At 38.0% G+C, this 14,891-nt stretch overlaps 2 protein-coding genes across 5 annotated transcripts in view; both read left to right on the top strand.

Moving 5' to 3' along the window:
• The window catches only part of znf341 (zinc finger protein 341), a 147,145-nt gene extending 133,375 nt beyond the window's left edge, over window positions 1–13,770 (top strand). For 3 of the 4 annotated variants that reach the window (XM_048241466.1, XM_048241467.1, XM_048241468.1), the window contains 2 exons: window positions 4,142–4,212; window positions 11,225–13,770. In XM_048241466.1, the coding sequence (XP_048097423.1) occupies window positions 4,142–4,212; window positions 11,225–11,700 (547 nt within the window). In that variant the 3' untranslated portion in view covers window positions 11,701–13,770. The remainder of the gene's footprint in view (window positions 1–4,141; window positions 4,213–11,224) is intronic. The other variant, XM_048241469.1, reaches the window with a different exon arrangement.
• On the top strand, window positions 5,627–9,327 carry LOC125293522. Its single transcript, XM_048241475.1, has 2 exons — window positions 5,627–6,057; window positions 6,313–9,327. The coding sequence occupies exons 1-2, from the start codon at window positions 5,744–5,746 to the stop codon at window positions 7,121–7,123; spliced, it is 1,125 nt and encodes a 374-aa protein (XP_048097432.1). The 5' UTR covers window positions 5,627–5,743; the 3' UTR covers window positions 7,124–9,327.
• Window positions 13,771–14,891: the final 1,121 nt, after the last annotated feature.

Below are 14,891 nucleotides of genomic sequence, written 5' to 3' on the forward strand. Positions count from 1 at the left end.
GAAAATAACCAGATACTTTTGGTATAAAAGATGTAAGTATGTAAAGTATGTAAATAGTAAAACTATTAAAAATCAGCAAAATAGATGAGGAGCGCAAAACAAAGCAGCCATCCTCGGTGCTATGATGCAAGTCACAACCTGTAAGGTAAATATTGTGATGTATCATGATCGTAAATATGGTGATGACACAGGTTTTAATTTCACTCTCGCTGGAGTGAACGCAGAACATGGGCTGTTAGGGGGATGATCTGCATCTCCGTTCACCAAAAGCTATGGTTTTGCTAACCCATTCACACAATAAATAATTTCTGAAAGGTTCTCTCCATTGTTAAAGGTGCCCTGCCACACATATTTTATTACTTTGTGGTAATGTCTGAAGTTCTACCATGGAAAAAATGCATTGGTTACCTTGTTTCAAGCCATTCTAGCGTGGTATATAGAAAGCCTGCAGGAAGCTCGATTTGCGCCAGTTCTCATTAATATTCAACGAGCTAAGCTGCTTGACTCTGATTGGCCAACAGCTAGTCGGTTTCGTCCATAACATGACAGCTGTTATCAACTAATTTTAGCTTCATCGCATGAACTTAGCCTGGCTAGCGAGTGCTAGCATTGTCCAAATGGGCATAAAACCTGCTAGGCTAGCGAGTGCATTAAACCTGTATAACATAGCACTTCCTTGAGTTGACAATAGTGTTTTACTCACGGACTGGGCACTGGTCATAGACTGCCATGATGGTAGCCTACTGCTCCAGCTTTAGCATTGTTCCAAAAAAAAAACTGAAGCCATTTGATCCTCAACTCTTGGTTCTTGGGCAAAATGCATTGTTGAAGTTCTATTCGTGCATAGTGCACAAGCCCGTTGACATTAAGCCATCCTTGCATACGAAAACTGTCACTGAGCTAGACGAATTCTGTGGACGCGGTCTCAACTGGGCGAGCTCATGAATAGTAATGACCTCATTCAATTACATATCAAACTGCGCAGCTTTTGTAATTGGCCTAATTTCTCCGCTTATTTATTTTCAGTTGCTAGAGCTGACAGAGGAGGTAGCAGTTCATTATCACATTCACAACATAACATAAAAACACATGGACCTAACATATTTTTAAAAAAAGTAAAAACGGTTTTGTGTGGCAGGGCACCTTTAACGTGCTATATATCTCCATGTGGGGTAGTGTCAATCAGTGACATGATAGACAATGTTCACAATGTTCTCGTCAGACAGTAGACAGGTGCTGCTTTCTCTGTTGCTATTTCTGTTCCTCTAAAAACCGTGTTAAAATGGTTTGTTTAGCAGTCAGAATTTCCAAAATGCAAGCTCCCAAATTGACACTCTCTGAGAAATGGAGTTTTGGATAATGTTCAGCTTTGGCAGCTTTACCTATATGCTAAAATACACAATGATTACTGAGGAAGCCTAGTGACGAGTCCATAGCAACCAGTTCATGTGTTGAATTTGTTATTACCCAGTGTGCTTTGTTGAATGGTCTTAATGTTTTATTGTTTCATTTCATGTGAATAGAGGAGTAACTTAGTATTTGAAGTAATGCAGGAAGTGTGCATGTAGTTGCCATGCTTATTGTGTTTCCACAACAATGTTAGTGAGTAAATCTACTGAAATGGCCACCATCTTGGTGAAGTGTGATGTGTAAGATGAGAAAGCAGAGGTTAAGTCATGTATGTCATGATTGAAAAATAAAAAAAAACAGTGGTTATCTGAATATCTTTGCCAAAGACAAACCAGTACAGAAGGCATAAATAAAATTTTGGGAGGGTCATGCCTCTTTTCCCAATTATTTTGGAGGGTCATGGAATAATTTATTGCTGGTGAAGGAGGGTCAAGTCTATTTTGATTAAAGGTCCCAAAACTCTTCCGGTAGCCCCTTAAATAAAAAATGAACAGTCCCTTATTTGCGTACGATGGGCAGGGCTAGGGATCAGTCAGTGTCTTCAGTGTACAGCTTAAATGATAACTAGTCAAGGCAAAACTGCTCACTAGTTAATTAGCAGGATTCTCAAGTCTCACGCATTGGGCATGAGACACACACTTTTCAACCAGTTCACAGGTTCACACTCCACGCTTTATATTTCTCAGAGTGGAATTACTAAGGATACCAAGGTGTCCGCATATCATATAATGGACGAGGCGCAGGAATATGAGTGGATTTCTGGCAGGGTTCATAAGTATCTAACCACTCACAAGCCATCAAAAAATCAAAAAATAAATAGCCACCCAACAGCGTATCAAAAATTATCATTGGTTGTATCCTGGTAACATTCCTAAAATAGGTGATTGATTGAAATTCTTTATTGACATCATTGCACAGTTGATCACATTGCAACCGCAATCTGTGCAGTTTTGCAAAAGCAAAAATGTGAGAAATTATACTATTTTGGCTCACATCATAAGCTATATCTCCATATGATGGAAGGAGGTTATCAAATAACACCAATGGACTTTTAACAATTCAACAGCCAAAACTAGAGAGAAAGAAACATGCAGTTTATATCATGTCAGAATAGGAGGGAGAAGACAGAAGAGCATTCAAATGATTTCAGGAAAAGGCAAGTGGGAAATAGTGAAGTCAGATAGCAGGTCCTTATTAATGCTCTTCAGGTGATTCATAGATAATGTATCCATAGGCTATCCTTGATGTAATGTAATTCTTTGTTGGTCTAATCTCTATTTCTGTTTCCCTGTCAGACACACAAGCACACATTCAGACATTTTATGTACACTAAGAGTCAAAAGTTTGGACACACACACACACTTATTCATAGTTTTTGTTATTTTATTAATTTTTTTATTACATTGTACAACAATACCTACAACATCCAAAGTATGACAGAAGACAAAGATCTCTAGAAATATATTATTTCCATGCGCCACATTTCATATTCTTCACTGTTTACCTCTATGACAACTTTGCCGATAATTGATATTATTAAAGCCAACTTCATTCTATTCAATAAAATCAGTGAAATCCATCAAGGCTGTTGGAAATCCATTCCAGCTGCTATATAAAGTTGGTTGAGAGACTGAGCAAAAGGTTTGTACCTTGAAGAATTGTAAAAAATATTGAAAATGTAGCTTTATTTAGACTTTTAGTTTGCTTACAAAATGAATCCATGTGGGCTATTTCATAATAATAGCCACCTACTCAGATAAATAAAGATAAAGATAAAGGAAAAAAAACATAAATTTGAGAGTTGGTGTGTCCAAACTTCTGACTGGTAGCGTCAGAGCCCGTCTACGGAGAGCCTTGGCACTTCCTATTAAGCCTCATTGTATCGACATTGGTTGCAGTTCCATTAGAATTCCACTGGGGGTGATCGCGGGCGAGTGCAGGTTGAATGGGGGTCTATGGAGCTAGACGGCTAAATGTATCTCTTTCACCTGCTTGTCGTAGAAGAATCATAGATTTTATTGTAGTTTATGCAGGTTCAATATAGATTTAAGATCTAAAGTTGAATGAGCGAAAGTACTTATGTCCTTTTCATTTCTTACAGTTTGGGTCGTTGTTGCCCATATCACGCTAGCATTGTGCTAATGAATGACGTCATTGACATATTTGAAAGGCTTTTTAGAAGACTTACGTGACTTCAAAAAATATAACAATCAACAGTGTGTATTGTCTTTGCCTCTCCTAGCGAATGCAACATTCAAATTACTACTCAAAAAATTATATCAAGAGAAAAGTGGATATTGAGGGGTAAAGCTCCATAGACCTCCATGCATTCTGCACTCGCCTGCGAGCGCCCTCAAGTGGAATCTGAGGAGGAACTGCAACCAGTCCAGAAACCGGAAGTAACCAGACAGTGCCAATTCTCTTCCTATTAGACATTCTCTGGTAGCGTATGCATGTTGTAATATCATTGGCATCTCTTTGTTTTTTTACTCTTATACTTACTCTTCGATCCATCTCTGTTGAGGTTGACTGCACAGCTCTTGACATCTAAGTTGTTGCCAATTACTGACAGCTGCTCATCATTAGATATAATTTTGGACGTTGAGTATATTGTGGATATTGAAATGATTTATTATTGTAACACGTACTTGCCTTCTTTTATATTCAGATTTGCTGTGGTAGGAATTAACCTGTAATGAGCTTAACCTGTTTTCATCTTGTTCCCTGCCAGGAATCATGTTGGCTGCAGTAAAGAGTTCAATAGAGCCGACAAGCTGAAGGCTCATATATTGTCTCACTCTGGTAAAGAAACACTGCCAATGACATTTTATTGCCCACAGACTGGCCCAGAATTCAGAATGTCACATATAGAATCAGAATCTTTGAAAGATTCCAATGTAATGTAATTCAGCATGGAATGACTAATTAACTTCCAGTGACTATCCTTAGAACGCTGATGAGCCAATGACAGTCCAGCCTCAACAGGACTCGGACATCAGCTCGGACAACTCCATAGGAAACAACAGGGAGCAGGCATAAAATGGCAAATTAATGGTTATTTATGGAGTTTATTAACTCAAAAAACCCCGACGGATAACCATGGTCAAACGTTTTGCATGGGGGACGTGTAATACTGATAGCCGGTACCCCGAGAGGCTAGAAAACGGGGTATATTTTCATTAAAGCCCCCCTGTGTAAGAAATTCTCCCATCTAGTGGTTAGGAGTTATATAGCAACCAACCTCTCAAGCGCTGCCTCGTTTAGAACTACGGGAGCCGTCACACGGGACATTCCAGAATTAGGACATTTGGTGTCCCCTCCCTGATATTTCAAATACTCAAGTCCAAAATAACAAAAGTATTCGCATAACCTGCAAGTGAAACTGTCATAAAGCAAAACATAATAATCTGCTGGGAAAAAGTGGTTCCTTTACATGATTAAAAATACTGATTAGTTCTGGAATACTCCTTAAAATGGGGTTTTTATCCTGTCCCCGGCTCCTGATGACCAACTTTTAAACCAAATTGAACAGCTTAAGTCTTTAATATATTATATTTTACAGTGTTTTGTGGATATGAATCTATTGTATATGTAAAAAAGAATTTCTTTGATTATAACATATTTTGAATATTATTTATTGTGCCATGAAGTTGTGTCCCCGAATGTGTACGCAACCCTGTTACCAATACCATTTTTGCCTGGCTGATGAAGGGTTAAAATATTATGTCATATTACAAACAGGAAAGGACATCATCCAACCATTTTCAAAAAACATGGGTAGACCAAAGGTGAGTGTCCTCTTGCAATTTTAATATATTTTCAAACTTTTCTGGGATAATTGAGTATGTAAAGCTTAACCATGCAACCCTGTTACTCATGTTTTAAGATTAATGTTGAATAATTTCACATTTTTTTTCCGTATTTGTATAACCACATTAGTCCTTGACCATAGCTAAATTTCACAGCTAGCTTCTGTTCATAAGCTAAATGCTATATTACCATTAATTCGCAACCCTGTTACTCACAACCCTGTTACTCTAATTAAAGTAACATGGTTATTATGATAGTTATCAGGGTATTTTTGTTAACTATGATGTATGTATGATTAAAGATGTTGATTTAAATTATAAAAATGAATTTATTTGTATAATTAAACATTATTTACATATTTTAAATAAATTAAATATTTATTTTAAATAAATAAATATTTCTTCTGTTAGTACAGCGTCATTGTAGCATAGTGTGCCACAATACATGTTGAGATTCAATTAAAGCTGAAAATAAACAAATTTTGGTTAAATATTTGTGATTATTTGCAATAGATAGGTCTAATATGAGAATTTCTAACGGATTTCTACAGATTTTTGGTCCTCTTCTGAGTGCTGCTGAGAAGCAGTGGCGCTACCGTGCCAGACGTCATGCTGATGAGAACAGGAGACAGGAGTACCTAATAAAAGAGAGAATAAAGTGGCAGAAAGACAAAGAAACAGGGAAGAAGACAGGGCAAAAAGACCGCAGTTCGAAAGCGCAGCGTGCCCAGAGGAAGAAGTGGAGAGAGGCTCATGAGAGGAGTAAAGCATCTCAGAGATTAAACTCCTCTCCAGTCAGCCCTGATTCTACAGTCAGTTCTCCATCAGGGACATCAAGGTCAGAGGAGAAGTTAGGATGCAATTTAGTGCAAGCATATAGTGAGGTCATATAGATAATGAAGGAAAGAATTGCAGTGAAATAGGCATAGACACAGGGTCTATGAAACACAAGTGTCATACTTCACATCAATCATAATCAAAGTAATTTATACTGAATTGAATTGAAACTCACATTATTTTGTGAGTATTTGTGTTTGAGTGGAGGTGGATACATTGAGTTATAATACCGGTGTTGTTTATATAATCCTTTCAGGCAAGGTGAACTTGGAAGGAAAGTAAGGAGAGCCAATAAAAAGAAGCTTACCAATGACCTGGCGAAACTTGAAAACAAGTTGAAAAAAGCTGAACAGCGGGTAGACAAGTACAAGAAGCGCCTCAAACGACTAGCAGATGCCAACCCATCTCCGAGATCAAAAGAGAACAAGTTGGTCCGTAATCTTTCTGCTGAAAACCTGAGGAGAACTCTGCTGTTCCATACAGTGGTGGCAGATGAAGTCCACAACAAATACAGCCAATCCAAGAGCCAGAGAGACAGGCAGGTCATTTCAAGAATAGTGACAAGCAAAATACTGAAGAGGTACAAACTTCAGAAAGTGGCGCAGGAGGCCTTTGGTTTTTCAAGGAAGAGATGGAGGAATCTGTCAAGAGAAAATGTCTGCCGCTATGAAAGGAAAAGGCCTAGAGGTGTTGGAGTCATAATAAGGTCAGCTGTGAGGTCATTCTTTGAGCGTGATGATGTGAGCAGGATCACAACAGGAAAAAAACAAACAGTGACTAGGGCGAAGAAAAAAATGCAGAAGAGACTGCTAGAGGACACCATGAAAAACCTTCACTTGAAGTTCCTGGCAGACCATACACAGCTCTGTCTCTCCTATTCACTTTTCTGCTCACTTCGCCCCTACTGGGTTGTCAGACCTACTTTGGCCGACAGGGAAACTTGCATGTGCAAACAGCATGAAAATTTAGGATTCATGGCAAAAAAGCTTCACCAGCTCCATGTCATTGACACATCAGACATTGAAAGCCTTACGGAGCGCATGGCCTGTGACACCACCAGGAAATGATGCATGTATGGGGAGTGTGAGGAATGCCGCGATAAGAACTATCCACTCACAAGCCACTACATCCCTACTGCCTCTGTCTCCTACCTCCAGTGGGTCACAATAGATCAGGAGCATAGGAATGACCCTGGGACCACATCCAAGGTAACCCTGAAAAAAGATTTCCAGTGCACACAAGAAGAGCTAGTGGGAAAGTTAAATGCTTCATTGCTGAAGTTCAAACGTCATACGTTCAACATTCGACAGCAATTTACCTTTGCAAGAGCCCTGAAGACTAACCTCCCACCAGGTGAATGCATTGTTCATGTCGATTTTGCAGAGAATTACAGCTGCAAGCACAACACGGAAGTGCAAGCAGTACACTGGGGTGCGTCTCATCAGCAGGCTGTGCTCCACACTGGAGTTTGCTACATAGGTGGGGAGGCCTCTCCTTTATCCTTCTGCACTGTTTCACCATCCAGATGTTGAAGGGGCCTCCTGCCATATGGAAACACCTGGAGCCAGGGGATCTGGAACTATTTTGAGGCTAGCCATGGCAAGGGTGCCCCAGATGGTGTGGGGGGCGCACTGAAGCGGAGGGCCGACAGGCTTGTCAGTCAGGGAGCTGACTGACAAGCCTGAACCTTTTCCAAGCTCTGAGCCAGGGAGAGTCAAAGGTCAGAATGTTTTACATTCCAGAAGAGGCTGTGGAAGATGCAGTCAGAGAAATGCCAGCTGGTATTCCACCAGTACCATCCACCATGAGGATCCACCAGGTGATTGTTCCTTCTCCTGGTAAGCTTCTTTGCCGGGATATAAGCTGCATTTGTTCTGCCACTGGCAATGTTCATTGTGGGTGCCAGGAGACCCAGATCTTCACCTTTGATATCACACACCACACACAAGGCCCAACACACACACCAGAGGAAATCCAATGGCACAGCCCAGATGTTCTCGGGAAATGGTGTGCGCTGGTGTATGAGCACTTAAAATACCCAGGGATCATTCAGGAACTGAATGAGACCCATTGCAGAGTAAAATGCATGCGCAGGGTGGGAAGAAACCGTTATCTCTGGCCATCAAGGGAGGATGTTCATTGGTATCCCTTTGTGGATGTTCTACGCCTTATTCCTCCACCTAGGGATGTTACCTCACGCCACAAGGCCATTGTAAGGGAGGTATGGGATGTTCTGGCCATTCATGAAAATGAATTCTGAATTTTTCTGATTCTGATTTATGTAATTGAAAATATGTTTTAAATGTTTCAAAAAACAACTTGGTGGTTATGGTTGTTTATACCACTTAAATAAGTTTAATGTTGTTGTTGTTAATGTTGTTGTTGAGTATTTTATGGAAAATTAAAACATCAGTTTGATTAAAAAAAAATTGTGGTCCTGGGTATAATGTTGCAAAAATGTTATGACTTAATTTGCAACCCTGTTACAAAAACATTTTTATTAAAATAAGGATAAATAATGGTAAGTAATTTTGCTATCACACAAAACATTAAATCTATAGTCCTTAAAACAGCTTTAATGATTATATGCACAATGTATTTGATCATATATTTGAGAGTAGATACTGGAATTATTAAAAAACTGTATGTCACTGTTCAAATTGAAGATAATTAAGCCTTTGATAGTTAGCTGAATTAACATATATAATGTATATTAACAGTCTTACCTGAAATCATATTACTATTCAGTGTAAAATGACTTCCTTTATTGAATGAAAAAGGATTTACTGAAAAATATTTAAAAATATACCTTTTTCAGGCTATTTTGTATTTGTAACAGGGTTGCGTAACTACATGTACACAGCAAATAAAACATGAGGTGGAAAAAGTACCGTTGATGCCTGAGCTTGACAAATCATATAATTTAGTAGTTTATGACCTATATTTCTTAAATATTGAACATAAAATGATAAAATAGAAAATATTTATTTAAGAAGTGTAAAAGCCAAAATGTCCTCTAATTCTGGAATGTCCCACACATCAAAACTGACACTAGTTCTGGAGTCCTAGCACGTTGAAGCATAAACTTCTCTCTGAAAGCGTAACTCTCGCCAAGATGCACCCTAGGGTGTTTTGTGAATGTACACGAGTCAAACTTTCGTTTAAAAGCATAATTATGTCTGAAGCGCCACTTTCAAGCTTGTCCGTGTTGTGGAGTTTTGAATGGGAACTATTTTTTGATACATGATCGCGTCAAAATCGCTATTTTTTAAACACTAAGAAGGCTCGACACAGCATAAAACTTCGATCGAAGTATCATCAGTGTCTCTACACATGAACTCGAGCATTGAGAACATTGTTCGTGTACACAGTGTTCACTAAAAGAAAGGTTTTGAACATGCTCGCTGCCATCAGTCAAGGAGTGAGTTGTCCAAAACCTTTTTTTTTTAGTAAACTATGTGTACACTAACAATGTTCTCAATGCTCAAGTTCATGTGTAGAGACACTGATGATACTTCGATTAAAGTTTCACGTTGTGTTGAGCCTTCTTAGTGTTTTAAAATAGCGATTTTGACACATCAAAATAGTAGGCTATACGACTCCCATTCACGTTTGACTCGGGTACATTGACAAAAACACCCTAGGATGCATTTTGGCGAGAGTTACGCTTGAATAAGCAATAACAACATATTCATAACATTTTGTGTACTATTTTATTGGCATTGCTTGTGTGCAATGCCAATGCAACTCTTTCGGACCGAGCTAGCTAGCTATCGTTAGCACAGTAAACGGAAAGTGAATGGGAACGGCTAGGTAGTAGGCTACTGCAGCTAAGGACTTTGGTTAAACTATATTGTTGCAAACTAAACTGAAATAACACGTTCAGCAACTTTGTGGTCTATTAGTCCTAGCATAACTATGTTAGGTTAGGTTGTCAACTGTCTCTGGGTCTAGAAACTAGAGATCAAGTGAGTTGGTGACAGATCATGAACAAAGTTATTTCTCTTTATTTATTTCGTTGGAAAATACAATGTCAATGTCGGACTGTTAGGAAGATATGACTTGTAGAAAATGGGCTCAGAACTTACATTGCTAAATGTAGGGAAATTCTGCAGATGAATCCAAGCTAATGTTTTTTATGCATCCAGGCGCCAAAGACTGAGCTGTATTCGCATGTTATGTCCCTTGCTGGCCACGGTATTTTAACATGGCGCATGTACATGGCTAGTAAGCCCCTGTGCTATGTAGATTTAAATGAGGATTTCTAAGCCAATAGGTATGCTTCGAATTGGTGGTGGTCATAATTAAACATGAATGAGGCCACATTTATGAATGGTAAATGTTGATTTAGTTAACAAACAACTGAAAACGTTACACAGGGGGGCTTTAACAGTAGCCTACAGGACGTCTCTCGCGTTTGCAACAGCTCGACATTATGTAGGCTACTAAGCCAACAACATGGGCACAGGTTCCCTGTTGAATCCCAAGATGAAAATGCTCATTAACCAACTACTATATTCTTACTACATCAAATATTAACGTAACCTAACATATCTTTGTATCAATCTTCCACTAGCTAGCTAGCTAGCATTAACGTCGGTGGTTTTTGCAGGTGATTTGCATGGCTACTCGCCACAACTGCTTGTCACCTTGTATGTATTCTAAAGTTTTGAAAACACCCCTCCATAGCATAATTAAGTCCCTTTTGATAGCTTCTGGAGGAAAGTAAATACTTTTATCGACCAAAACGTCCTCAAAGCCTGCTTTCATATACTGTCAGCTGCCATTGTCCACAATGTATTTCTATTCAAGTCTGGTTTGTTTGTCCGAGTTTTCACACGGTAACAATGGGGGGCGGGGCCTAGCGACAGGTCAATTACATTCTCAGGAGTCAGGATGACTACACCCAGCTGATATGCTTAGTCACATCGCTTCTCTTATTATTATTATTATTCCTATTAGTGGTAGTATTGATACTAATTATTAGTAGATTATTCTACCATACATTTTTTGAAGCAATGGTTTCTTCTGAGAATGGTGGAAAAAGATATGCAATTCTATCTTAAGGTACCAGAATCAAAAATGAATTGTAATGTTATTGTAAAGTCTAGTGTCATTTCACAGCTTCAGGTTCCTTGGTTTTTATTCAAATATCTCATCTTTTCTAGGGATTAAGCCCTTTAAATGTCATTTCTGTCAGAAGTCCTTCAGCCGCCGAGCCCACCTGATTGAGCACCAATGTTCACACAATGACAATTACCGCTTCCGTTGCTCTACATGCAATAAAGGATTTACAAGACAGAAGTACTTCAGTGACCACAATTGCCCTTTTCTGACTAAAAATAATTCAGATGAAAAACTTAAAGACAGGAGTCTCAACAAAAGGACGTTGGTCCCAAGTTGGAAGACTGAAGGTCAAACTGAGATGGTGAATTTAGTGACAGAAGATCACAGACAACACAAAAAACTACAAGAAATCTTCGACAGTAAAGATGTTCACAGCATCATCAGAACCATGCCAGTCAAAAGCACAGGGAAGAAAAACAAGGGTAAGGAACATACAGAATGTACAGAGGAACATATGTGTGAAGTGGGAACGGGATCACTATTGTTGACACCTATATTTACAGAGAGTGTTGATTGAAATTTTTTGGATATCCATACTCATACAATGTGACATACCAGTGTCACAGTTTGCAATTTATGGAAAGGACCATGTCAGTCTATTTTGCATTTTTATATAGGTTTGATCATATAAACTCAGTTTACATAGCATGTTATGTCACATGCTGCAAAAAACTGCTTATCTAATCAAATCTAACCAAGTGTTATTAGTCGTATATCAAGATCAAATCTATAATTCAAGATCAAGATCAAATCTATAATAATTTGACTTCATTTAAGAAGAGTTGGACTTATTTCAAGACGTCTCATCCTGAAAACAAGCAAATTTGTCTGGCAGTGCGTTAAGCAAAAAAGTCTTACTAAATTAGGTCAAAATGATCTTTTAACAGAATGCTAGGTAAGTCTCTTCATACTGAAAACAATCCCAAATAGATTGTTTGATCTTAATATACAGTAAGATATACAAGAATAACACTTGTTTAGATTTTATTTTTTGCACTGTAGAAAGAGATGGTATCACTGCAAAACATTTGGTACAGTATTGCAGTCCAGAGTCTTTGTTGCACAGACTGCACTACTTTCACAGTTGGTGCTTTCATTATTCCATGTTCTTTGTAGACAAAACTATAGATCCATTTATTTATTTATAAACCATAATTTATTTCTGCATTTATTAATTTATCCTAAAGTCATCTTTGGGCCTCCATCCTCCATTCAGTAACATTAGTGCTGTGCCAACTGCAGCTCTCATTTGGACCATTTCCATGTTGTTACATAGTCAATATATAACCATTGGAATGCCCAATCATCATTGGAAACAAACTTCACGTTTTGGTCTAGGTATGAGTTCGACTTTGGTATGGATTTTAAGCCATAGGGATTTATACTGTTTCTTCACAATTAGTTGAAAATGCTTAGTGTTGTCATGTAAGGACTCTGTTTATGTTACACAGCACATGTAATGACATTTTGAGTCTGTTTACAGGCATAAAGGCACAGTTTAAGTGGCCCCCATAGCTTTGTAGCCACTTGGCTGCACTGGCCGCTAGCAGGCTTACTCGCATTAGGTAGTACAGATTCTTTTCATTTTTTTTCTTACTGACAGTACTCACTGACCTCAAGCAGGGTTCTACTGTGTGTTAAAAATGGAATTCTCCTTTAAAGGCTCAGGAAACCAATATTTCATTATAAATTGTTCATTGTAATATTGAGATCCTGGATTATTTCACTTTATGCGCATTGAATCAGGAATGGACTATGAAAAAGTTTCAGTTTTTGAAATAAATTATGGGAAAAAAACTTTTCCACAATATTCAAATTACACTGTCTGTTGTTCAAACAAAACTGGTTATATGTTTGGTCAATTTTATATGAAATAGTTCACTTTAAGTGTATGATGTTTATGTTTTTGGTTGTTTTGTTGTTTAGGTCAGCACAATTCTCATTATTCCATTAGACAATCATGCTGTGTGAGCCTTTCACACTCGCAGGTGCGTTGATGAAAAGCAGAAAGCAGATGCAGAAACTACTGTAAAATAAAAACATCTTTGTTTCTATGGGTTTGTTTTGTCATATCATTTTTAAAATAATTTATTTTCCCATGCAATCAATACAAACGTTTACAGGGTATGTTCTGCAACATTACTAACAGTTAAACATGACCATTTTCTGATTAGGTAACATGAAACTGTACTGTAAAATGAAGCCATGTTTGTTCCCAACACGTTTTAGAAGAAAGTGCTGTATATGCCCAGTCAGATCATTAGTAAAGATGTGCCTCTTAACACTTTGAGTGCCAAGAACGCAATATTCTGTTTTTTGTTCCCATGCGTGGAGTGGCAAAACGTAGGCCTAATATTGCGTTTTTTGAGCTTTTTTTTAATTACGAAAATATACACTCTAGCACACCTTATGTGCGATTTTGGGAACTCTATGATGAGTAGAACTGAAATAGATGACGATAGAAAACTCTTGAAAACGCACAATCTGGACATTTTATCATAACTCGGCCTTTGATGGTTGCCATTTTGGGTCGAATCAGTGACGCATGCAAGTCAGGTCAAAACCAGGCCATTTATTTTTGTGGGTTTATCACTAGGTAGCAGTCTCGCCAGGTCACTTCCTGGAAACTTTACAGGCAACACTTCTCAGGGGGAAATGAAAAAGTTGAACGCTATATCTCCATTTAAAAAAAAAAAAAAAAAAAAAAAAAAAACAGGGATTTTGCCACAGTTTAGCTTGGAATTTCTCAGGAACAGAGGCATATAGAAATAAACGGGTTGTTCCCACTGACGGCTTAAAGTCTCACCTTTCAAACGAGCCATAGTATGTGTGTATAGCTATAACATAGAATACGCTGTGGCTCTACAAATATCGTCAACAATGATCTAGATTGCTGGCAATCCGGGCCAAAGCTTCCGAAAACAGCGCGGCATTCAAAGTGTTAACCCTAAAATATTTGAATATTTACACTGTAGATGAGTTAGTGACCTCTAAAAATGTAAGATCTTTGCTCAATATCTGCTGTTTGGAAAACAATGGATAGCCTACTCATGAAGGCTTGTGTTGTTTCATGAGTAGGCTATCCAATGGTTGAGAGAAATTGCTTTTTATTTTGCTTTAGATATGATAAATTATATAAAAAAGCTTTACTCATTTTGAAAAATATTGGAATATCTGTAACTTTCTGGAGATTAATGATATTGAAGTAGACAGTTGGAATGATGAACTGTGTGTATGTCCTTATGATAACTGCAGTGGACATTTATTGTGTAATAATAATAATAATAATAACAATGATACATTATTTATTGTTTACCCATAGCCTATGTGCCTTCTGTGTTGTTCCTTGATTTAAAAAAAAATACAATTATTCAATAAAGAAATGTTTGATTAAAATGGACCACTTTCTGTAATTTTTGAGGCAACTTAGAAAGTATGATTTGTTACAAAGGAGCTGATAGCAGTCGTTAAATGTGTCTTGTGTACATCCAACATAGTTATGATCAGTCACAAAATAAGAACACTGCAGTGAACACTGAGGAACACGCGTTCCTCATTCATTTATCGCATAACCCTGGCGGCTTCAATAAGGATTGCAATCCGTGCTAAAAGACGCCTGTATGGTCGTAAAGTAGTCTTTCCCATGGTCATATTCTAGAACTGCTCAAATTATTCCGCCAGTAGGCCTATCGTTTCATTTTAAGATGC

Source organism: Alosa alosa, chromosome 4, assembly GCF_017589495.1.
Source record: "Alosa alosa isolate M-15738 ecotype Scorff River chromosome 4, AALO_Geno_1.1, whole genome shotgun sequence".
Lineage (NCBI taxonomy): Eukaryota > Metazoa > Chordata > Actinopteri > Clupeiformes > Clupeidae > Alosa > Alosa alosa.